Here is a 25258-nt window from a genome sequence, read left to right on the forward strand (position 1 = left end):
AAATAGGTGGTCGGCTTTTGGCCACTGCTTGGTTTTGAGATTTGGAGCACACTTATGATTTTGTATCGTACGTAATCTGAGGTCATGTATTTTATCAGATCGATCGATCCAAAAACTCTCCTGCTCGGCTGCTAAATAAATGCCTACCTTCTATGCAATACACGTGCAAACCAGCAACACTTGGACTTCATGATGAACACTTGATACCACATGTCGGTAATGTACCCAGCGACAACTACCACCTTTAATTGGCACGGTCTTGCACGGGTCTTGCAACGTGGCTGCTAGCTTGGGAGGTCTGAACCACTTATCAGACTTCATCTCAAGGTCCATAACCACGGCACAAAAGCCCAGCCAGGTTGCCAGGCTCTGTCGCACAAACCATCATCTGTACCGTGTGAAGCGCACGAGTTATTCTCGTCCAGTTCGTCTGGTAGATCTGCAGACACCAAACCGCTTGTGGGTCTAGTGCCACTGTCACCCTGGGAGGTTCTAAAAATCCATATTACAACCGGACCCATCCCGTGGGTCGGGGATTGTATCACGATAGAAGGACCCTTGAAGGACATCTGCAAACTAAAGCCAGTGGCTCGTGAAGCTGGAAATGAAAGTCACCATGAGGCAATCTCCTAGGTCCCGTCGGCCGGTCAGTCGGTCGCACAGCAGTCTCCTGAATCGACAGACTTCCTCATTGCCTTGTGTTTGGCCTGTCTGTCTTGCTGCAAGTCAAGGGCTCTCGTAATCAAATCTGTGTATTGGGGGGGTTTTCGCATACGGACGAGCCAACCACTCGACTTTGACCAGCCGCGGTTGCTTTTCCCCAAAGTCAAATCGCGGGCGGAAAAACAACAATAACAACAACACTGCTGCTACTCCTACTACCACTACCGCCAGCTACCGCCACTACTGCTACTAGGTACTCTGTAGTTCGATTGAAACTTGGGTTGTAAAAGTTCAAAGGGAACACCCGAAAATGTTTTAGATTTTCCTTCCGGCCAGCTTTTGGACTGCTTCCTCTCTTCTTCCCACCTTCACGCCGGGTTTTATTCTTTGGGCTTTCTAAACAAGCGCAATTTTTTGTTTGCCTCGACGATTTTGCTTGGAAGTGCCTCGCCCGGAAGCATTCGACTTTGTGCCCGCGACGCGAGGAGTTTGGCAGCAGAAGCTCTCCTTGCAGCCGTCAACCTTGTACCTTGCTGCTGTGTAGAACAACAGCGACAAAAGCTTACTACCTGGAGCGACCCGGACCCCGGACACCAAAGCCGCCTAGGGGCATCCATCCATCCATCATCCATTTGCCATCATCTATTCGCCATTCATCCATCCAGATCCTCCGTTGGATGGATTCTTAGAGGGAGACCCGCGGAATCTGCGAACCTGAGCTTGCCACATATCACATTGGCTGAGCATACCTACTACATACGTACAGGCATCGGCCCTCTTTTGGGCTTTCACACCCTTTAGCGGACGTTGCTACCTAACTAGGCAGACGAAACACTTCCTCCTCGCCGCTACCTACCTGCCGCCAATTCCGCTGGATACCGAGTCCTCCCTACTCAGGACCGGGCTCCAACTGAAGGCCCATAGGCTGGTTCGTTCGTTCATTCGTTCGCCTTGCTGTTTACCTGCGTCCTGCAAGTCTCAATTAAAGGACCGGCCTGCAATTACGCGTTGTTGACGAGCCCCTACCTATCTTCCTACCTGCAGGGCCTCCAAGAAAAAAAAAAGAATAACAGAAACTCCACCCCCACTAATGCCAGCTTGGGGCGGGCTGGGGGCCAATACCTATTACCTACCAAGGACCTTTGTTAGCTGTGAGCAAAGCTGCAATACTAAACGTTCAGTACGCCGGCCGCGCAAAAGGAGAAAGCGAGCCTGTGAAACACCCAACTTTATCAATTTCACACCAGATCGTCAACTGCTTCAACTAAATCGACGGTTAAATGACCGGGCCAGCTGTCATCGTGGATCCGGCTACTGAGGCTCAACAACAACCACCTATTATCTCATCGCCTACTGCTCCTGCATTACAAGTGCCAGCAGATCAGCACCACCATGTCCACCACCCCGACCACCCCGATCCGCCCTCCATCCTGACAAGCCTGACGCTTTCAGATGTCCCGGGTGACCTTGCCCAGCTCGGACCACTCGATCCGCCCCATCTGCAACTCACTGATACCAGTCTGGACAACGACAGCGCCGCATTACCACCTGTCCGCTCAACTTCACGTCACCAACCGCGCAAACCCTCTCCCGGCCTCGCAGCGCGTCTCAAGGCCCTAGGCTTCGGCGGCACACCGAGGCAGTCCTCCGCGCCATCAACATACAGTCACGAGCGCATCGGCCGATTGCCAGAAGACCAGCTACGATCAATCGACGAAAAGCATCAGGCCAACAGTGTTGCCGATCTTATTGAGCGGCGTGGTCGCGCTTGGAAGGGCGCCGGCGCTCCCTTGCAGCAACTGCTCAGATCAAAGTCCAGTCGCAGCAGTCTAAGGTCGCTGGGCAGGGTCGAGGAGGATACTCTCGAGCCCGAGCGGAAACCCATCACAAAGCTTGAGCTGCCCGAGATTCCCTCAACGCCCCCTCTCGAGATGGATACAAACAAGTACATCCTGCCTGACCACACCAATGGCAATGGCACAAAGGCTCTGTCGGATACACGTCGTGAGCACATTGAGCGTGATGTGCCCGCACAAGATCAAGAAGACGATTTGATCACAACGCCGCCGCCGCCGCCTCCTCCCCCCAAAGACACGCCGCCAGGCGGGACAGCTCCGTCCGAGTTCAATCCCGATGAACTCTCATATTTCAATCCGCTGGGCTTGCAACGGACTGGTTCTATTTACACCATCTCGAGACTTTCTTTTGCGAACCAACTTGCCCAACTGACGTCATTGCAACTCCCCGATGCCGAAACGTTGCCAGGCAAGATATCTGCAATTCCAACAGCTCAGGCTGCTGCTAAAGCTCTGATCAATGCCGCTGAACAGATACGCATGTGGATCTACAAGGCAACCGAGGTAATCGGAGGTCTCGACAGTGATGGCGATGTTGAGTGGGCTGCAGCAGGTGGCAGGGAAGGTTATGAGGAAGTGGAAAATCTCGTGACAAGATTCGAGGAACTCATCAATGTCTACGTTGGTGCGATTGAGGAGCTTCAAGGCCGTGGCGACATTGGCAATGTGAGTAGCAATGACTTGACGCGAGCCGTCTCACAGATGGAGTCGATTTTGGGTGAATGGGCCAAGATTCGTTCAACTTTAAAGGTTGCCAAGGGCCAAATCGAAATTGCCATGGAGTGGGAGGAGCTATGGAACACGGTGCTGGGCGAAATTCAGAACGAGATGGACGACCTTTGTCGGCTCGTCTTTGAAATGGAGGAACGGAGGCACAAGTCTCTCATGGCTGTCGCCAATGGAGATGGAGTCGATATAGGGGACTTGGAAACCATAGTGGAGGAGACGCCATCCGTAGCGGCCCGCAACAACCGCATGAGTTTACCAGTCATCCCCAATAGTCCCGCTTCCCCGGCAGGAGCGGGCCCTTCTCTGAACCAGGACGACTCCAGTCTGCTCGCACTGTTTGCCAGGATGCAACCACTCAAGGCCTCCCTGGACTTTTTGCCAATGAGACTCTCAGTATTCGAGGCGAGAGCAGAGGGCGTGTTTCCTTCCGCCTGTGAGGAGTTGTCAGAGAGGAAAATAGCTCTTGAGGAGAGCTACAAGAAACTTGAAAAGGATGCAGAATCAGTACGAAAAGAGCTCGGCGAGGACAAGTGGGTGCTAGTGTTTCGCGGTGCTGGTCGTCAAGCACAGAAGATGTACGAATCTGTCGAGCGTAGTGTCGCCAAACTGCGTGAAGCGGTGGACGCGGGAATGCATCTCACCAACCCGGCGGCCATGATCAAGAAGATTGAGAGCTACGAAGCGAAGAAGGTACACTATGGTCCAGCCATCGAAAGAGTTCTTTCCATCATTGAAAAGGGCGTCAAAGATCGGCTGACCGTCAATGGTGAGATCCTGAGGCTGCACGCCGACATGCAATTGAAGTGGCAGGACATCAAACACCAGATACAGGATTTGGATGCGGCACTCGAGGAAGTCCAGGCGGACAAGAGAGGCCAAACATTGCGAGACTCCATCTCGAGCATGCTCTCCAACGACAGGTCTACTATTGCTAGCGGCCATGATACTCCGGGAAGCTCTCCGCCTTCATCTGTCATCATGTCAAACCTTGGACTGGAGCCCGTGACACCAGCAGCCAAGAAGACTCGCGCAGTCAGCACCGGCAGTCATCTTCCACAGCCGTCGTCCGCCCGCAGATCCCTTGCCGCTCCCAATCAGATCCCTCGAAAGCCGATCGGCTCGCGTCTCTCCACCATATCCACCCCATCCCAAAAGTCCACGCCGCCACGAAGCGCATCTGCAACGCCTCTCGGGTATCGGATGCCCAGGACTTCTTCCAACCTGATTGACAACCGTCCTCGCTGGAATGGCTCGGTCAACCCACAGCATAGCGACGTCGGGCACAACTTCAAACCCCTCAGCATGACTACACCAAGTCCATATGCAAAGACGGGTTCTACTCCGAACCGTTCCACATCGTCTCTAGCAGCACACGGCTCACAGAGCTCAAAGCTTCCTGTTCTTCGCAGTCCGCTCAGCCGAGCGGGGACAGTATCACCAATGCCCGAGGATACACCCTCGAGATTGAGTACATCCCGTCTATCGTTCCGCGATCGAATTTCCTCGCCCGGGCCTTATGCGCAGCAAACGTTGGCCCAGCCACGTTTGACAAGCAAGAACTCCATGTCCTCGCTCACAAACAATAGAAGGGCCTCGTTGCAGCCACCTCAAATGCAGGGCTACGATGCTGCGAGGCGACCCGCGAGCTCCATGGCAGCCTCCAGACGCACAAGCATGCTGCCGCAGCCAAAGGCAAGAGCAGAGACACCTACTGGACGGCACAGTCCCCATGCGCTTGCTGGGGCGCGTTCTGCTGTGCGGAAATACAGCAGTAGTAGCAGTGCAGCAAGGGAGGATTCCAAGGATAACAAGCCTCGTTGGCGGTTTTGAGAACAAGGCAGCTGGCGTGTTCAAGTAGGACCTGAGGATTCATCCTCACTCCTTTACCGTCCGTTCGTCCACACACTTGCACATACACACAAACACACACACACAAAATGAATCGGCGACTCGGCGTAGTCAGATACCACTAGTGATACCAAATGACCCAATGATACCATAAGAAGTTTTTGTTTTTCCCCAGGCGCATATACAGATCAGATATTGAATACTTTACATCAAAGCAGGCAGCAGGCAGTGAAATTGCCATTCCCTTCACGTTCAACATCGATGCTTCAATAAAAAGAAAGAAAGGTATCGTTTGCATAGCATTGTGCAAGCGGTGCTACTTGCAAGTTTTTGATCATGATTCTCCCTCTCACTCTTGCTGGTCAATAAATCATATGGTTCTTGAGCCTATAGACATCATGAGGGGCTGAATTTGTAAAATAATATACAATCAAAGACACAACCCACGTTTTACATGGTCCACATTTGTTTTCTCAATCATATGCATGTATTGATTATCCACAATCAACTTGTCTTGTATGTCTGCTCATTCATGGATAATACATATGAACCGGGAAGGCATGTCTGGAATTACATTTACACCTAAACAACCAGCTTGCTGCCCAAGAAGGAACAAAATTGGGTGAGGTCTCATTTATATCGTAAGTGGAAAAGAAAAGGTCCATAGAACGCCTCTACCATGCCATGCTATAGCCATTTGCCAGAAAAAATAATAATGTTTGCACGCTCCACTGCAATGCTGTTCATGTCTCTAATCATATAACGTCACAAAACCGAAGAAAGGTATAAGCTGTGCTAAGCAACAGTGCTCGGCATATCCTTCCTCTCCAACAAGACACGCTTTCCCAGGGCTCGTCAAGGTCGTGTTGTCCGTGCAAGCTAGTGTGGCATGGCCTCAATGTATAGGGTCTGTTGTGTGCCGCTTCGGCTTCCACCTCGAGCCCCGACTCTCCCACCTCGACTTGTAGAGCCTGTCGCGCTCGACGCGGAACGCGCCGATCCGGTTGACGTTCTCTTGCTTGCTGTCTTCTTCTTCACGCCGGCACCTGGTCGTGCCTTTTGGCTACCAAATGACCTGCGATAGGGTTTGCGTCCACCCTTGGCAAAGCGCCCGGCGCCTCCGCGGCTCGACGACGCAGACCGGGAGCGAGATGAAGCCGCCGCCGATTTTTTCTCCATCTCATCCATTTCGGCATTCCATCGTTGTACATGAGGAGGCAGCTGGGAAGCACTCTTGTCGAAATAGTGAGAGTCCTCGCCGTCATCCTCGGCGTCTTCCATCTCGTCGTCATCGTCGTCATTATCCTCTTCGTCCGTCGACACAAGATCCACAACACTGTGCCCTGAGACCTTGCGAGACTTCGATTGTGAAGATTTGGCGGATGCACGGTCACGGTATAGCTCGACATATTGACCGTGGTAGTCCTTGAGCATTGACAAGAACTTTTTCCCGAAAGACTTGACCTTGTCGCGGTCGATTCCAGGTATCTCTGCCATTTCATCCAGATTCAATGTCCATTTGGTCGCCATGATCCGCAATTGCTGACGGGTGAAAATGGGTTTGCGAAAACTGTGCTGATTCTGAAGGTCTGCAGCCAAGTTGGCACCTTCTTGCTCAAAGAGAGATATGATGTTCCGATGAACCACATTAATGTTTACCAGTCCAGGATCCTCAGCTATTGGCGCCCCAGCTAGAGCCCTGCGCCTTCTGCTCCTGGGAGTTGGCATGACTTCAAAATCGTCATCGTCGAATGAATCATCATCGACGACAAAATTGTCCTTGGCATACCCATTGTCATGCATTTCGTAGGCTTCTTCCTCTCCTTCACTACTAGAGTATACCAAAGTAGCCTTGCCTTTGCCCTTTTGCCTCGAGCTTTTTGTCATTGGCGAGGAAATATTGGTGGATGGAGGCAACATCGATGTTGAAAGTTTAGTCTGTTTCCCTGCACCAGATGCTTTCTTCTTGGTTCTGGGAGCATTCGCTTGACTGTCGCCGCTCTTAACTTGAACAGTCAACATGAGCTTCTGTTTTTGGCGTAAAAAGGAATATGCCTTTGGGCCCAGCTGTCACAGCAGGTCAGATCATTGGTTCGGTTCTGCAGGGAATGACGAATTACTTACAATAAAGTATTGGAATGCCATATCGATCTTCTTGTTGATGACATTGTTCTCCAAAAGCGCCTCTTGTGCCGCAAGCCTATCAATGACTCTGTGCAGTTCATGTTTTGGTGTCCCATGGGCAACGCCAAAATACTTCATCGTCTCTTCCTTCATCAATTCCGTATTCCTTTTCCGTTGAAGGCCAAGTAAGATCTCAGTGCACTGGTTCAACGTCAACTTCTCTTGGCAATCGATAACCTGCAGAACTTTTGTGGCGAGCTCTGTGTAATCCTTCAACTCAAAGACACCCTTAGTCCTGCAGTTGTCGCATGTAGACTGACAGTCGGATTTATCGAATGTCTCCCCAAAGTATCGAAGAATCTCGACACGCCTGCAATCGCTCTGGTTCTCGGCAAATGCAGTCACTGTACTCAACATGTTTCTTTGGCGGGCCTTTTGCTCTTCGTGTCCATCTCCTTCGGCAATCATTTTCCTCAGCTGCGTGACATCGCCGTAGCTGTAGTACAGGTAACACTCGGACGGCTTCCCGTCTCGCCCGGCACGTCCAGTCTCCTGGTAATATCCTTCCAGACTTTTGGGCAAAGTCTGATGGATAACGAATCGGACATCTGGTTTGTCAATGCCCATACCAAATGCTATCGTCGCGACAACTACCTTGATCTTCCCGCTTTGCCAGTCCTTTTGGATCTGTGATTTTTGGACCGGCTCCATTCCGGCATGGTAGTGATGCGCAGCAATCTCTTGGGCTTGGAGCTTTTTAGCCGTCGACTCTGCATTCTTTCTCGATAACGTATAAACGATGCCAGTTTTCCCAGCATACTTGCCATTTATCAGTTCTGCAATGAGGTTCACGGTCCCCTTCTCTTTCCGTCGAACCTCGTAATACAGGTTGGGTCGGTTGAACGACTGTGAAAATACTTGGCACTGATCTATGCCAAGATTGTGCTTGATGTCGACTATGACATTAGGAGTGGCAGTCGCGGTCAGGGCCATCACAGGGACGTTGGGAAATTCTAGACGAAACGTCCCAAGCTCCTTGTAGTCTGGGCGGAAATCATGTCCCCATTGACTGACACAATGTGCCTCATCAATGACCAAGCGGGCAAGTTTTCTGTTCCGGTGCAAAATCTTCAGGGCATCTCGAAAGGCTGCACTTTTGTTGATCATTTCCGGCGTCACATAGAGAAGATCCAGATACTGGTCCCCATTTCGATCTTTGACGGTGTCTAGAACAATTTTCTTGTGTGCGGCGCTGCATTCGCCATTGAAGGATCTGGCCTGTATGTTCAGATACGTCAGGTGGTCAACCTGGTCTTGCATCAAACTCAGCAGTGGAGAGACCACGATGGTAATACCATGAGTCCTTCCACTCTTGACCACAGCTGGCAGTTGGTAACAGAGAGATTTGCCTCCACCGGTTGGCATGAGAACAAAAGCGTCTTTTCCGGCAAGTGTAGTGTTGATAGCTTCGAGCTGGTTGTGCCTGAAGCCGGCCATCCTAAACCTGTCCTTAAGGGCTCTCTTCACCTCTGGTGACCAGGCGAATTTCATCAATTCAGGAGGAAAGCTAGCTTTGGTCGATGTACTCGCAACTCGCTTGACAGTCTTCTGCTTTGCCGGGGCGGCATTGCCTGATGTCTCTGAAAAAACCGAGCGTCCGTTCTTCCGCGAGGCTTCCGAAGAAGATTGCTTGAGCTCAAAGTCTTGGGCAAGTTCTAGCATATCCATGTCGTCGTCAAACTCGTCTTCGCTCATGAAAGTCTCAACGCGTTGAGAGGGCGTTCTGCTTGTGGGGTTCCTACCCCTAGAGCCAGAAGCATTAGTCACGGGTCTTTGTTTTGTGGGCGCTTCATATGCCGGGTCATCGTCAAACAGCTCCGCTTCGTCCTCCAGATCGTAGAGATCTTCATCCATGGAAGGAATCGTGTTGGGCCAAGCTGGTGTGCGCACCGTCGTAGGCTCTTGGTACGTCCTGGCAGTTGTGCTCCTCGATCCAGCAGATGTATCCCGCTGTTGGTGTTTTGCGGTGGGTCGAGTCCGCGATGGATTCTCAGCTACATACGAAGAGCCCGGAACTTCCGAGCGCTGTGTGACTTGTGTTTGCAGGATAACCTGGCCATGACCACCAGGTACTAATGTAGACTCCCTGGATAAGCTCGGCTCGTTCTGATTTCGGATCGGCTGTGTGGCATGAACGATTGAATCGTGCCGGCCGTTGCGGGTAGGCTCGTGATCTTCGAACATTGCGACATCGTTGATTCCGGCTCGGAGGAGAGAAGCTATCATTGACGACTCCTGGCTTTGGATAGCTTTCACCAAGTCGTCCATTTTTCCATTCATAGATGTGGTGTCTTCCATTTGTTCGTAAGCATCCATCATTCTTTCAATGTGCATATCTTTTTCAAGTACAAGATCCTCGTATGACTGATGTTCATCGGAAAGAGCATTCAAAGCGGCATGTTGTCGAGTAAGTCGTTCCTTGTCTTTTTTCAACTCGTCGGTTTTCTTGAAGTCTGCGCTGGTGAGCGCATTCCGGAACTCGATTCTGTTGTTCTTCAAACGTTCCTCCATTAGACTGCGATGCCTTTGCAAGATTGAGGGTTTAGACAAGAACAATTTCAACAGCGCCGTCTGCAGGCCGTCTTCAGGCAAGGAAGCAGCTTGTGCCAGTGGGCTAGGATTCGTCTCAGCAACGGGCTGATTGTCGGCACTTTCGTCCAAGGAAGCAGCCGCTGTTGACTGACCCGGCTTTTTGACGGGCGACATCACAGGCTGAGGCACTTTGACATTGGCATGTCGTGCCTTGGATGGCGTATCGAAGGCGATTATGGCTGGAGAGGTCTCCCGTTCACAGCCTCGAGAGAAGTCCTCTTGACTACCACGACTCTTTCCACGGCTGTTTGTAGATTGTATCGTGATGATGGACGCGTTGTGCGTAGGTGGCGTGGCCCACTCTTCATCAGAGTCTTGAATCACTTGACTATTGCGCCGTATCCTTCGAGCTCCTGAAGGCTGAGAGTTGCTCCCATCAGCAAGCTCTTCTTTCAAGGTCGAGAACTTCTTCACGGGACTCGGGGTATGTCTCACGGCCCTCGATGTCACCTCGGTGGTGGCGCGTCGATTTGATGTCTCATCTGGTGACTGCTTCCGATTTGTTATTTCCTTGGCGGCATTCGCTTTGGGCCGCGACTCCCGAATGGTCACTTGGCTGGCATGCTGACTGCCGAGGAAGTCAAGCTCCATGAGATCGGGACTTCGTTCCGACTTCGCTGCGTCCCTTTTCTTTGTCTTTGGGGTGACGCGAATGACTGATTCCACAGACGTATCACCAACCAAATCGTCGATGTCAGGGAACTCGTCGTCATAGAGCTCGGCCGACGAGCCCACGCGTCGGCTAATCTCGTTGCTCTTGCGTTTCTTTCCACGATCTTCAGCCACGGGCTCCGGCCGACTCGCATGATCTTCAGTCCACAGCTGGACGTCGTCGCCGAATGCGAATCCATTAGAGTCTGAAGAGGTGAAGTCGTCAGATCCGGTCAAATCTACAGTATCGCAGAAATCGTCGTCGAATAAATTTGGAGTTCGCAGCTTGGGCGCAGGACTTCGTTTGGCAGCGGGTCTTTGGGGAGCCGGTGTGCGCACTGTGGGTGTCTTTAGAGACGCCGAGTATGCCCTCTGTAGGTTGCCTGATCCCGTAGCCGAGGCTGGCGTTAGGAGTTGTTCCTGGGTCTGCTCTTGCTGCAGTATCAGAGAGCGTCTCTTCCGCGCCGAGTTGGTCACTAAGCGCCCCATGTTCGCCCCAGGCTGTCCTATTCCCTCCTCGTCCAGATCCTCCTGCGAATATCTCGATTTCGTTGTTGAAACATGAGTTGCGGGGGTTCGAGAGGTCTGTCTTTCTGACGGGACCAGCGTTGACGAGGAGCTGCTAAACGATCCAATATGCCTTGTTTTGGGTTGCGGTGGTACAGCGAACTGTGTTGCAGCATCTGGCGTCGACGAGAGATCCCCAGATATATCGCGTGCAGCGGGGAGCTCGGGCGCGTTTGGTGTTGATAGTGCTAGATTCGCCAGTAACCAAGAAAGATTCTCGCGAAGATTGTTTCGAGTCATGAAGACGTATTGGAACCCCAGTTCCACAGCTTCGCCATGGAAAACAAGATTCGCATACGATTCTTCTTGGGCGGCAGTTTGATATCGAACGGTCTTGTTGTGTTTTTTGCTGGCCCGTTGACCATGACCACAAAACGCGGCCCCACTATGTAGGTAGACGCGGTTACCAAACGTGGAGGACCATCGCCAGATCATGTGACTCAAATTTACAGATTTGCTGCCAACTCCTATTTGGGGAGCGCAACAACTTTTGGTGGTACTGATCCACTAGCGGCGGGATCTCGAAACGCTAAAAATTGGAATCCAGCCAGGCACTGAGTCGGGGTCTTTCTAGTAACTCTGCACAGACATTGCGGCTCTCGGGCGGCTATAATACGTACAGTACAGTCCAGAACCTTGACGTGGGCTTTTCCCACCGCGTCTGATCGTCAGAATACAAGAAGTTGGGTATCAACTCTATTCGGTTTGCTTGCATTAGACTTTTTCCATTTGAATTGGCCGGTAGACGCCGTCAACAATTCACTTGGGCAAAGCAAGTGCAATCATGATATGCCATGAATTTAGTTCCCTATTGGAATATGAACATGTCCCGTTGTGGGCCACGATCTATCTATGAGTCTAAGTCTAAATGTACAAGTCAACCACTATTTATACTGAGCCGTCTTCTACATCAACTACTTTTGGTCTCTCCGCCCCATTAAATAAGTACATTAGTGTCACAAGGAGTTTACCGGCCGCCGAAAGGAATATCGCCGGCGCCGAGCCACTCGTTTTGTAAATGCCAGCACCAATGAGGGCTCCCACGATCAGCGCCAACAAGAAACACACCCTCCGGTTCCGGGCCCGGTTCTCGCGCGTAAACATGTGAGGATCGATCAACAAGTCCACCCAAGCCGCCGTGGCCATGGCCGTGGAGATCTCCGTCATGGCCAGCGACCGCGACTGCACGACCTGGCTACCAGACGCAAACGCCAGCAAGGCCACGGCGGTGACGGCGGCGGGGCCTACTTTGTGGGTGCCGTACTCGAGCTGGATGGCGGCCGCGGCAAAGACGAGGAGCGACTGCAACAGGTTGCACAAGACGAGCCACCAGCGCCGCCGGGGACCGACCAGGTGGCTCACTTGTCCTGTTGACCAGCCGCCCAGCACAAAGAACCCGAGAGCGGCGCCAATGTTTGCCGTGATAAACATGTCTCCATCGAACTCGGGGAATACGATTGCCAGCATGAGAAATACAGTGTTTCCAGTCTGATTGGAGGCGAAACAGTGGTAGTCGGGGAAGGAGATGGCATCTTGAATTCCGGTGAATCTGTAATATTGAATTGATCAGCATTTGTTCATGTCATATGCTCATCCAATCCGGGTCTAGAAGTTCAAGGTCCGAGTGGAGCCTAGAATCTGGATCTAGAGGACCACTTGTCGACTTACAGTGTTAAAAGTATAAGTTCGAACTCTGCAAATATGGACGGTCGAACATCTTCAAGAAGATGATTCTTCATTTTTGTGAAACAGTTATTCTTTGACATAGCTGTCTTATTCGGTAAACTGGCCAGCTGCCCTGTACTTGCTGAATCCCTCGTCTTTTCCGCGGGCAACTTTTCGCTTTCAGGGGAGCTCATGATGATGGTGGGCTTTGAGGAAAGTATCAAGATTGATTAACGACTTAGTGTTCACTTGGCCCAAGAGGCAGAAAGTTTGTTGAGAGATCGGATGTTTGATTGCAAACAAAATTAGATTCTACTTTTACTCATAAAGTCGGAAGAAAACAAAGAGTCAACTCTCGGGGGGGGCCCGCTTTACGTCCGGCAACTCAACCGGTCATCTTGGGCATCTTGAACACGGGAAACCAGATTCGGCACGGCTGAGAGGCGACCGTGACCGCCTCAACAATGAATCAAGTCACAAAAGAAAAACCTTGACCGACCTTCTGGAAGCCGTTCAAGAAGTATTAGACTGGGCACCGATAACCGTGAGGGAGGCCAAAAGCATTGTCCATGTGGAACTTGACGGTCTCGACTAGCCAGACCCGTCGACAATTCTGGGAGGGCTTGCCATGATTGGGACTAGTTGTTGTCCAACGACACGAAGACAACACATGAGTCAAGGCTACCCTTCGGCGTTAAGGTGCCAGTTTGCTCGCCACGACCTGATTTTCATCGTGAGTAAATATGATCGAAATGCTACATAGCGACTATAGAAATTCCATGGTATCTATTACAGACCAGTCTTGCGTCAATGGTGGCCCCGAAAAGCTGATCTCCTTATGACATGTATTTTGTAGAATACTTACATTCGGCTACCACTCGACTGCCAGGCACGAGAAGAACTTTGGAAACATGACGTCGCGTAACGCCACCCCTGTTGGTCGTTGCCTCTGAAAATGTTTTCCCTTTTCCTTGAGGCTCCGGTGGCACCGGCGACCGACTACCGAGTGGAGACAACCGACTACCGTTTCCGTGTAACACGGCATCCTGCTTCCTGACTCTGCGCCAAGAGAAGCACTTGACCATACCGGTGGAATGTGTGATGCTTAAAGAGCAGTCTGTCTGATCTTTTCTTTGCGTGGCCACTGGTTGAGACATCTCGAATCCGGAGGCCGCCATCCAGGTCGAGCTGCCCAGATCCAGTGAGCGGAGCCCTGTTCTGCGAGATGTTAGAGTGAATACCCCTTTTCCCTCTGAGTCTAATACGGTAGCATTCATATTGGGTGTTGGCACACACAGTGGAAGGCTCATATTCTGGTTGATTTTGGATTGGACATGCTCTCCTTTACATGGCTGCCGTCGCGATACCGAGGTCTTCCTGGTTGATGGATTTTTGTTCTGTCCTAGCAGTACCTCGGAGGTCCTGGTCTTCTTCTGATATATGAGGAGACGAATGTGGCTGACATACTGCCACGTTGATCATACATAGATGCTCGATTAGTTGAAATGCTGGAAATGCCCGATGCATGTTACCTCGACTGCATGGCACCCAAGAGAGGTCCACTAGAAAGCGATTTCTCATTCAGCCCTACGCGTGGATCTTTGGGGTCGGTCGCAGGTAGCTCCGTACACTTGGAAATCCGTTCCAGGGCCCGACAGCCGCTGCGCTGCAAGTAGGGCGAGTAATCTCAGCCGTGCTTTACCGAACATGCTTGGGCTGATGAACCTACAAGTACAGCTTGAGTATATTACATCTTAACAGAACGTGGACCCGTCTCCAGTCTTGCATCAGCCTGTTCATTATGTCCCAATCCTACAAAGAAGTCTCATCCCAGTCAACCAACCTTCTCTTTGATCCAAGGACTTGGGTAATTCCTACGTACCGTGTTCTTGCATTGCAAATGGAATCGGCACATTTCCGACTGGGTGGGCGCGGCCTCCTAGGGGGGCCAGCGCTAACCCTAGCCTAGCCAGTAGCCAGCCCCTAAGGCCCCTGATAATGCTGAGTTTTTTTTGTGTTTTGTGACAAATCGTCGCGGCTCATGGTGTACACCTTAGTTTGACTACCAGCCGCCAGATCTACCGAACGAGCAATCTTTAGGGTCAGTATATTGTAACCCTTTTGTTGCCTTTCCGCGGAAGTCACTGACTGGTGCTGTAGTATACTGACGCTCGAATCCCTAGCCGCATAGGATTGGCCCAATCCAGAGCCCTCCAAGATATAGATAAGCTATGCTTGTGCGACCATGATCGGGAACTTCTTGGCACACTTTCGAGACGGGATTCTGGCTGGCTGAGGCTTTGTCGCCTCCTCATTTCATCTCTACCGCCCATCATTGGGACATCACGAAAAGATCCGGGGAAAGCAAGAAGACGATCCAGATCTGCTTCTGCAGGTCTCGATGGGGCATCCCCAGACTTGCCGCGGAGATTCCTTCCTGACGTCGTTATCGAGCGTAGGCCAACGACAGTTCATATGCTTATCTCTCGGCGGGTGGATCCGACTATTTTCGACGCGGCATACAACAGATAAGGTGACATTCACTACCCCCCGGCTTTGCTCTCACCATCCTTGACAGCCCTTATCCATCTGCCAACCTGACGGCAATCTGTAGGCGGGCTAGGGTGATCCAATTCGCTTGATCATATCATCGATTAGCTGGGGGACTATTCCTTGCCGGCATTTTGGGGGGGCGGTGTTGTCGACCAGTCTGACAGCCGGAGAAACACATTTCAACCATGACACGAGACATAACAAAGACTTTATCTATGCCCAGAAAAACTTATCTCAAATCAAGCGTTCGTCGAAGCTGATTGTTGAGAACAGCTTCTTATCGAAAAGCAGTTCAGAAGTACCAAGGCCTTGGCCGTATAATCATTTCGGTCCAAAACAGCGTTCTTTTGTACGAGTGTCACTCGACCGCTTGCTATTTCGCCGTGGGGGGTTATTGAATATACATCACCGACCAGAAGTCTGCGAATCTTCTGATTTCCCATATACTTGCCCACGCTAGAGCACTTGCTCCCAGAAATACTGGATCTTGTCATGCTTATCATTGATTGTCAATAAGCTTATCGACCTTTCTTCGAATCAACAATTAGTTTGGATTTGGTGGTTTCTGCTAGTGCCAGTTTCAATCTCTCTACTCAAGAACCAGGAACAGCAAGAAGACCGTTTGATAGCGGCTTGACGACATATTAGCTTTCCCAATTATACAGCCAGCTCCCGGTGGCCTTTCCCTAGACTGGAAACCACTCCACCACAATCTTCCGCGGAGAAGACGACTTTGGATGAGTGTGGAGGGTCTAAGAGGGTCCAGCCCACCTTGAAGCTGCAAATCCGGAGATGCTTATTGCAGGACTCGATATTTCATATTGAGAAAGAGCTCAATACTTGAAGCCTAGATATATAGGCGAAAGGTTCGTCGATATTGATATACTCAATTCATCGACAGGCGCCATCTGACCCATTGGCAACCTTGCGAACCGTCCGCATCCATTCACTGCGATTTCTTGTATATTCGGAGATCATCTGGCGGACAGAATGAAGCTATCTTACATTTGGACCGCTCCTGAGGTCAATCCCATTAACCGCAAAGCCCGCTCCATACCCTTTCTAAACCCTCTTAATGTCTATGGACGTGTTTTCTTCTTCTCGTGGTTTGGCTTCATGGTTGCCTTCTGGGCATGGTATACATTTCCACCACTGGTATGAAAAAATGACATGTTATGGTGGAGGGCTCCAAGTCGCTGACAAAAGTCCAGCTGTCACACACCATCAAATCAAATCTTGGGCTTTCACCAGCTCAGGTAGCCAACTCAAATATTGTATCATTATGTGCTACGTAAGTATATGGGTCATGGGACTCGGGTTTCGAGTCCATGTGCTTACACTATAATTCTAGACTACTCATTCGGTTCATTGCTGGATCTCTTTGTGATCAGTTTGGGCCTCGTTGGGTATTCGCCGGCCTGCTTCTCATCGGCTCTATTCCACTCGGCCTGGCACCCCTCGTTCATGATGCCACCGGCCTATATGTCAGTCGGTTCTTCATGGGTATTCTTGGAGGCGCTTTCGTCCCTTGCATGGTCTGGTCGACTGGCTTCTTCGACAAGAATGTCGTAGGTACTGCCAACGCATTGACCGGCGGGTGGGGAAATGCTGGTGGAGGTATAACCTACTTTATCATGCCGGCTGTCTTTGATTCTCTCAAGGGACGTGGATATACTGACGGTCAGGCTTGGCGTATCACCTTTATCGTTCCATTGATCATTGTCATTGCCACGGCGCTGGGTATGATCGTGTTCTGCCCGGATACTCCGACCGGCAAGTGGTCCGAAAGACACCTCCACGCCAACGTCAACCTTAACGCCCACGGTGTCGAGACTCCTACTGATGGAGCGCGGACTCCGACGGGTGGTGTTGTTGATGTCCCTGGGGTCGTTACCGATAAGGACGATGCGAATGGCTATCCGGTCAGCGAGGAAAAGGACAGTAAGGCAGTACCTAAACATGGCTCCAACTGGGACCATGAGGCAGCCATGACAAAGGAGGAGATGCGTGTGACGGCCAAGGGTGAAGTTGTGGCTAAGCCATCATTCGCAGAAGGCATGCGAGTACTTTGCTGCCTTCAGACTGCTTTCCACGTTGCAACCTACTTTTGCTCATTCGGCGGCGAGTTGGCCATCAACTCCATCCTGGGCGCATACTACCTCAAGAATTTCCCCTCCCTTGGCCAAACCAAGGCGTCCAACTGGGCTGCCATGTTTGGCTTTCTCAATTTTGTCACTCGGCCCCTCGGCGGCATGGTCAGCGACTTGATCTTTCGGGCGACAGGTCACAGCCTCTGGGGCAAAAAGATTTGGATCATGGTGTGCGGGTGTCTGACGGGTATCCTCCTCATCGTCATTGGGCGGGTAGACCCACACGATCAGTCGACCATGTTTGGCCTCATTGCCCTCATGGCCGTGTTTCTCGAAGCGGGTAACGGAGCCAACTTTTCGCTCGTACCACATGTTCACCCGCATGCCAACGGCTTTGTCTCGGGCACCACGGGCGCGGGCGGCAACCTCGGCGGCGTCGTGTTTGCCATCATCTTTCGCTTCATGGAGAATGGCACGGATTACGCCAGGGCCTTTTGGATCATTGGCATCATGATGATTGCTTTGAATCTTGTATTTTCATGGGTCAAGCCTCTACCAGCGGGCCAGATTGGGGGCCGTTGAGAGGGTGACTTGTGTGCAATGTTGAGCGACCTTGGTTTTTTTTCTTTCTTTTTTTTCTTTTTTTTTTCAAGATCATCATCTCTCTTGTCTTTTCTTGATGACACCAAGGCGCAAAGGGGTCGGGAGCGGAGACCTTTTGGTAGATTCTGCGGGTTGAAGCCGAAGGGGGGGGGAAAAAAAAGGAGCGAAAACGATGATGATACCTTTTGTTATTTTGTTTAATTGAGCGGGTATGAAAATATAGTCTACATGATTCTGGTTGGTTTTCTTGCATAGGATAGTTCCGTTCGTGACACCCCTTTTGTGATATTGGACCAGCGAAATAACTTACCTAATCAAGACGGATGCCAAAATGATGCAGTAAAATCCGGAGACTGATTGTCAAACACCTTAATATCCGTGATTAGAGGAGAGAGAAAAAACAAAGTTAGATTAGAGAATGAGTACAAGTATACAGGTTGATCGACAGCCGCGACTACCGATTCGGGCGAAGTGGCAACGGGAAAACAGGAGCTGTCCCGTCCCGACCAACCACGACACAAAACCATTCCCGAATCTGGAAATGCTGTTTATATTCCCTTTTGGAATGACAGGAATTCCAACGCACGTGCATTTTGACTGCAACAATGTATAAAAGACACGGTCTCGACCTTGGTACTCAGTATGCTGCTGTAATGTAAAATGATTCAATGTAACAAATCCCGGCCCCAGACTTTTTTTTCTCCTTGTTCCCCTTGTCCAAGAGCCGAGGGGAGTTCCCTGCTCAGAAGCGTGGTCCGGGTTCCATTGCATAACGGTCCGCAAATGGCTAATATATATCAAACAGACTTGTATATAAAAACCATATTTTGACAACCATGCAAAATAGAAAATAACGAGGTCATTAATTTAAAAGGCTTCTAGAGGTTTTTTTTTTTTTTAATTTACGCTTTGCCGGCGTCCTCCACTCTATAGACATGCTACCTTGATCATACATGACATTATTAAAAAACAAGGAAAACTGGGCAATAATGTTATGAGATTCGTTTTTGGAATGCAAAATATGCAAGAGCCGCAACCGAGCCCCGTACCCGTCGTCGGTGGGAACTCGAAACCCATTTTTTGTTTCCCCCTTTGCAGATCACCAGATGGCTCTGCAAAGACTATGCGCGCGCGATTGAAAAACCAGTGTATCCTCACTTCAAGCGACAAGGAAAGAACCATGCAAAGTAAAACCGTTTTGTGTGATTGAAAATACTAAAACTCTACCTCACAATGCTGAATTGAAAAAGAATCAAGAAAAGTAACCATGGTGGTTGCTTTCTTTACAGAGCAAAGACGGCAGCGAGGGCCAGGGATCCGAACAGAGCCAGGGATCCAGCGAGAGAACGGCCAGCTCCACTGATAATGGGAGTAGAGGTGGCGTTGGAAGCGGACGTGCTGGTGGCAGAGGTCTTGGTCACGCTGGACAGAGTGGAAGAAGCGGCGCCGCTGGCAGTGGTGACGGCGGTGCTGCTAGAGTTGGCAATGATGGTGGTGGCCTCGGCGTAGGTGGAAGTGCTGGTGGTGGTGGGCTCGGCGACGTAGGTGGTGGGCTCGGCGGCGTAGGTAGTAGCCTCAGTGGTGGCCTCAGTGGTGGCAGAGGAGATCACAGTGGTAGGGTAGCCGCCGGCGCTGGTGGTGGCAGCAGCAGTGGTGGCAACAGTGGTGGTGCTGTCGTCGCTGGTGGTGGCTACAATGTGGAAGGGGAACGAGTACTGGAAGATGGACGTGTCGCTCTCCAGGGTGATCTTGATACCGTAGGTGGCGGCATCACCGAGAGAAGAGTCCACAGCCCAAGAGTAGCTACCAGCTCCGTTGTCAACACCAGCTACGATAGTCAGTCAGTGTTTGTTCTTTCTATAGAGTTTCCAACTCGGCACGAGTCTAGTAACTTACTGGCAAAGGAGCCAAGGTCCTGAAGAGTGGTAGAGTCGGCACCACCGAGCAGAGACAGGGTCACGGTCTCGTCAGTGTAGGAGCTGGCATCCCAAACAACAGTGTAAGTCGAGCCGGCAGAGACATTCTCGTCCTTGGCGGGGGTGGACAGAGCATCGAAGCCTGAAGTCTGGGCGACGGCGGAGGCGGCAAAGGCCACAATGGCAGCAGAGATGGTGTAGCGCATCTTGACGGTTTTTTGAATTGTCGTTTGTTTGTTTTTTTGAATATTAGAAGTATTAGAATATACGTCTATGAAAAGAAACAAGCTGGAATCACTGAATTAAGCGATCGGCCGAGACGGGAAAGAATGAATGAATGGATATAGAGAAGACCGTTCCGGGGAGGGAGGGGTGTTGCTCTATGGGGGTGAATGAGTGACTTATAAAAAGAGTGTGGGAAGGCTGAGTATTTGCCAATTGGTAAAGAATGTGGTAGACGAGAAAAAATGTCTGTCCTGTTTGGGTTGAGAGGAGGTGGAAAGAAAGAGAGGAGGAAGAGAAGAAGATGCCGGCATGGATAGACGATGAGAAAAAGCGCAGCCAGTCCGGCGTACGCACCAGCGGGCAGGCGGCACAGCACGGACGGGGCGCGCCTCCATTCGAGGGTCGCGATGGTGGATGATATGACAGGCAGACGAACATGGGCCGCCGCCCGGCTGACTTGCACTAAACTGCCTGACTGTGTGTGTGAGAGTTGACCGAAAGGCCCTGGACCTGGACCTGGACACCCCCAAAACACACACACACAGAGAGACAGAGCCCAGCATACCTACACTGAAGGGACCCAGACAAATGGGAATCCGTTATTGATCCATCCCTCCCATTCTATCCATCCAGCTAGACTCTAACTACTTACCTAGGTTACCTAGCCCAGCCCACCTGCCCCAAGCCAATACCTGATCGGACCAACAAGCCAAGAGGGAAGACGACAAGAGTAAAAAAAATAACCAAATCTCCAGTCGGCTAGGCAGGATGGGGTCAATTGAGCCGCTGTCTGCTCGTCTGCGCCGCTGCATCATACCCACCCAGTCTACCTTAATCTAGTTACAACGCGCGTGCTGCAAATAGACTTGAGGAGTCACTTGGGCGAACACCCTGAATGATTGAAATTACCCGGGCTAAACTGTTACGTCGTTTGCTGAGCGGCTGGCGGGCGCGGGGCCTCTGCTAACTACTAGTTCAACTTGCCCACGCAGCAAAATACTGGGGAACATTGAATGGAATTGCACCGCGCGCATACCTAACTTCCACCTCTAGGGTACGCATGGACCCAACGTCCATGTCAATCTCCCGTCGGCCGCTGGGTCTCCAGTGGGAAGGATTGGCGACGACAGAAGTTGGTCTGTTTTTTTCTTTCTTGGTGTTTGACACGGATAAGGGGAGGGGAGGGGGGTTCTGCACCACAAGTTTGTCAGAATCTTTTCAAGCCGAGCGGCCGGTAATGGACTAGGATAGCTAGTGGTGGGAATTGTGTATTCGTAGGTAGGACCAGTTAATATTTCTCTCTTACACGAGCAATACCTGCCCAATACACTACTCACCCCATTTCTCATCGCCACAGCCTGGGCAGCCTACGTAACTTGATCATTAAATTTAATATCATTTCGAGCCCATTCCTCGATCTTGAATGGTCCACTCGTACTGAAAACAGCACGCCGAACGCGCACCTAAGCTACGTGGTCGCAAAACCCGCAGTGGACATGATGTGATGAGAGAGAAAGTAGTGTAGCGGAAGAGGAAGAATGAATAATAATAATAATAATGCTGCAGCATGGTGGATGTACCTAAAAAAGTAAGCAGAGTAGTAGTTCGGAGGAATAGAACAAACTAAGCGAAATTTCCCCTGCAGAAGTTCAGAAAAAAGTCTACATTACATTAGGTGCGCTGAGCTTCTTTTCAGCCCTTGGCACTTGTTGAATGCTATTGGCCGCCGACGATGGCTCAGCGTTGCCCTTATGCAAGGACGAACCCCCTACCACCCTACCTAGCCCAGACCAGACCATGCTCATCCTTGTCCATGCTTTGCTGACACGCGGGACAGGACTCCCAAAGTGACTCCGACCGATGGAATGGATGATGGATGCATGGCCTTGTTGGCGCTTGTATTGTGGGAATCTGGACCCGGTGCTTGCCTGCCTGCCTGCCTAAAAAGAAGAGGACCATCTTTGTGTGTGTGCGAGTCGTAAAAGTTGACTTCCAACTCCTATTGCTATACGATGACAAAGTGAGAGAACATTGCCGAGAATAGGGATACAAATGAGCCAAGCAATCATGCCCCATGGGTGGGCAGGAAGGACTTCGTATAAGTAAGAAGGGGATAAGTTGCGATGATGGCTGTGTGAGCGCAACTCGTCTAGGGTTCGGAACAGGTCACAAGTAACAAAATATGCGAGGGGTCATTTCCATGTGTCTCTCTCTGGGCATTATTCGCCCATTCATGCTGGATTGACAGGTCGGCTCCTCTGTCTGCATGGGCAAAATTGCTCAAAAGGGTACATGGCGTGAATGGCGTCTTGGTTATGCTTGGCTAGCTGTCCCTGTTCTGTCCCAAAAGCAATTTCCTGTCCCCAAGCCCAAAAAGCTTGGCATGAAGTTTGTTCCTGTTCCTTTAACCACCAGTCATCACATCACCCCATCCGCGCTTCCAATCACGGAAGTCTTCCGAGTCACGGTCGGTTTTTTTTTTTTTTTTTTTTTTTCCCTCTGTCGACATCCCTTCCACATCCCTAGCCTATTTACCAGGTATTTCAAGGTGGTAAACCGCCGTCTTTCTGACTAGTATTTTTCTTTATTCAAGTTTCAGCCACCAGATTGGATTGACATCATGGTACATAAGTCGTGAGATTCGCCAGTCTTTACAAACTACTCTCCCTAACAACTATCTGCGTGAATCAATCGGCCTCATTACGGGGTCCATCAGGCTGCCTCACCAGCGGCTCAGCTTGGATACTATAGAGAGCAAACGAGGAAAAGATCTGCAGCCCCAAGTCCAGCAAAAAAAAAGGCAGCATTGGCAAACCAAGCGAGAAGCGACCGGCCCGAGCTAAACCGTCTCACCAAGAGAAAAGAGAGATTAACGTATGACAGATCAAAACCACTTCGGATCTCGATAGTGCATCTTTCTTTCAACTGAGCTTAAAAAAAAGGTAAAACTTGGTAAGACATCGTCTAGTACATGACATCCACATGGTAATACTACGTAAATGTATTTACTTCAACCTGCTTGTCTCTACCGTCTATTCCTGAGAAAACTAGCCCTTGAAAATGGCTCACCACGGTGATCTATCCTAGCTTGCCTAGACAGGTGCTCGTATAGTCGGTCGATCAAATGATTCAAATCCTCCTTCGGCCGCCCGCTACGGCCGCCAATGCCCTGTTTCAGTGGGTTTCCCCTTCGCTTGCTTGCTAGGTCACTTCGATCATGTATTCACTCACCACCGAGAGCATTCAAGAGGATTGTCAAATCAAGGTGGGAAAATTTGATCTCATGGTTCCCAGGGACCCGTTCGTCTCTACTTTACCGCTGACCGTGCCCCCATTAAGTCAGCTCTTATTGACCAGATTCAGCAGCCAATATAATGCACGTCTGACAGGACAAAAAAACGCGTGCGTGTGTTTTACTACTCTTCATGGTTATGTGCCGCCCTTTCCCATTACACCAAAATCTCACGCTGTGCTGGCATTATTGAAAAAGTATTCATTCCATGAGACCCAACCATGTAGTGTCATACGTTACTGGCGCCTTTCTTTGATCTTGTCTCATTCGCCACGCCGCGGTTAGCCCTTGCTGGGAACAATCTCAGCCACCCATGCGGTAAATGGACTGCTGACAGTAAAGAGAAACTATACCATTAAGGAAACCATCTCAGCTTTGTCTCTCTAAAAAAACTGTTTCTTTTTTTGGACAGCACCTAAAGTGGTTTTTTTTCGTCCTTCTCTCAGCCCTACCAAACCGGTTCCACCGAAAACAGGTCTACAACCATCGTGACCCATGTCGTCGGTGACGAGCCAGTGAGGCAGGTGTTGGGGCCCAATGCTGGCGGTGCAGCCAGTTTTTGGAAATAATGGAGTCAACCACCGCCGTGTTATGGAGTCTCGTCGCTCGGTACTCCGTAGTTTACACACTCAGCCTTGGCGCTAGCACTCTTTAACAAATACGAATATGCGAATTTCAAGATTTCCCTGACCCCGAGTTTCATGTTTTTATCTTATTTCTTTTTCCCGGCAGCCGGGTGGCCTGCTGGGTTCATATCGTGGGGTATTTCATGATGCAATCCTTTTGGGGTACAATGCATTCCAATGCGCATGTCAATGACTGGAAAGAAGTGCCGCAGCCAGACTTAGAATTATTCTACAAGCGTCAGCCCACGACCACACTGGCCTGCCATTGGGGCAAACAAAACAAACACTACTGCTCTCATCCAGAGAGAGAATAGATAGTAGTCTGGACACCATCTCAACGCATAGACAAGAGTGACGTTGCATCCTACCCCCGAAAAGAGAGAGAATACCAAGCCAGTGGTTGCATCCACATAGTCGCCCATCCTTATCTCCGCACCGACGGCAATTGAATAATCGAATAATGGGATACGAGCAACACTGGATTACCACATGACCTACTAACTCACCCCTTCGCTGGATAAGGCTTCGTGTGAGCAGTACTTTCAGACAAAGAGTAGGGAGAAACTGGAACCATGCTGTCGGTGTCGGCACTTCAGTGTATTTCGAGATCCAAAATGGGAAGAAGAAAGCGACTGTCAGAATACTACTTCAGCAGGGCTAATTGAAGTAAGCTACATGATGACGTGCCTCGAACAATCATGCCTTAGCCTTGTTATTTTGCAAAAGCTGTGCCGTATAGTTGCTTTCAACAGGTTCAGCCTGATTCCAGTCGCTACAATGCTTGGGCCCTCATCCATTCGTTCGCAAGGCAGTTGATGTGACTCACATGAACAAATCTTTCATGTAGATCGGCGGCGTTGCAATGAATACGAGGTGTTTACTGGGGATGACATTTCGATTTACAAAAATCTAGAGTAGTGTCGAAAAATGTAACTGTAACACTCGGATTGTTCGATTGGTTGAAGAATGATTCCATACTCGACAATACGACGTCCAAGCTTCTGGTATCGCGATACAGCCTCACAATGCCCGAGCCAAGAGAGAAATGGCATAAGCTCAGGCTATGCTTCTTGGGCCGTTTCATCGTGATTCTTTTCCACCCGAACATGACATATCTGAACCACACAGTCTTTAGGGCCTAGCACAACCAGTCCTCATCTGTGTGAGGCGATGCCGTCCAAAGATGATTCAACTTGCG

At 50.5% G+C, this 25258-nt stretch overlaps 5 protein-coding genes across 5 annotated transcripts; 2 read left to right on the plus strand and 3 right to left on the minus strand.

Moving 5' to 3' along the window:
- Positions 1-1943: 1943 nt before the first annotated feature.
- Positions 1944-5078, plus strand: PFICI_01759 (uncharacterized protein; the record flags this gene model as incomplete). Its single annotated transcript, XM_007830340.1, has 1 exon — positions 1944-5078. The coding sequence occupies one exon, from the start codon at positions 1944-1946 to the stop codon at positions 5076-5078; it is 3135 nt and encodes a 1044-aa protein (XP_007828531.1).
- An 897-nt stretch (positions 5079-5975) lies between these two features.
- Positions 5976-11330, minus strand: PFICI_01760 (uncharacterized protein; the record flags this gene model as incomplete). The annotated part of the gene is made up of 2 exons (XM_007830341.1): positions 5976-7163; positions 7221-11330. 2 exons carry the CDS (start codon positions 11328-11330, stop codon positions 5976-5978), a joined length of 5298 nt encoding a protein of 1765 aa, XP_007828532.1.
- A 648-nt stretch (positions 11331-11978) lies between these two features.
- PFICI_01761 (uncharacterized protein) lies at positions 11979-12829 on the minus strand (the record flags this gene model as incomplete). The annotated part of the gene is made up of 2 exons (XM_007830342.1): positions 11979-12639; positions 12759-12829. The coding sequence occupies 2 exons, from the start codon at positions 12827-12829 to the stop codon at positions 11979-11981; spliced, it is 732 nt and encodes a 243-aa protein (XP_007828533.1).
- Positions 12830-16298: 3469 nt separating this feature from the next.
- Positions 16299-17980, plus strand: PFICI_01762 (uncharacterized protein; the record flags this gene model as incomplete). Its single annotated transcript, XM_007830343.1, has 3 exons — positions 16299-16463; positions 16520-16599; positions 16660-17980. The coding sequence occupies 3 exons, from the start codon at positions 16299-16301 to the stop codon at positions 17978-17980; spliced, it is 1566 nt and encodes a 521-aa protein (XP_007828534.1).
- A 1304-nt stretch (positions 17981-19284) lies between these two features.
- PFICI_01763 (uncharacterized protein) lies at positions 19285-20123 on the minus strand (the record flags this gene model as incomplete). The annotated part of the gene is made up of 2 exons (XM_007830344.1): positions 19285-19829; positions 19898-20123. The coding sequence occupies 2 exons, from the start codon at positions 20121-20123 to the stop codon at positions 19285-19287; spliced, it is 771 nt and encodes a 256-aa protein (XP_007828535.1).
- Between the last annotated feature and the right edge of the window lie 5135 nt (positions 20124-25258).

The sequence above is a fragment of the Pestalotiopsis fici genome (assembly GCF_000516985.1).
Source record: "Pestalotiopsis fici W106-1 unplaced genomic scaffold PFICI_Scf_1, whole genome shotgun sequence".
Taxonomy (NCBI): Eukaryota; Fungi; Ascomycota; class Sordariomycetes; order Amphisphaeriales; family Sporocadaceae; genus Pestalotiopsis; species Pestalotiopsis fici.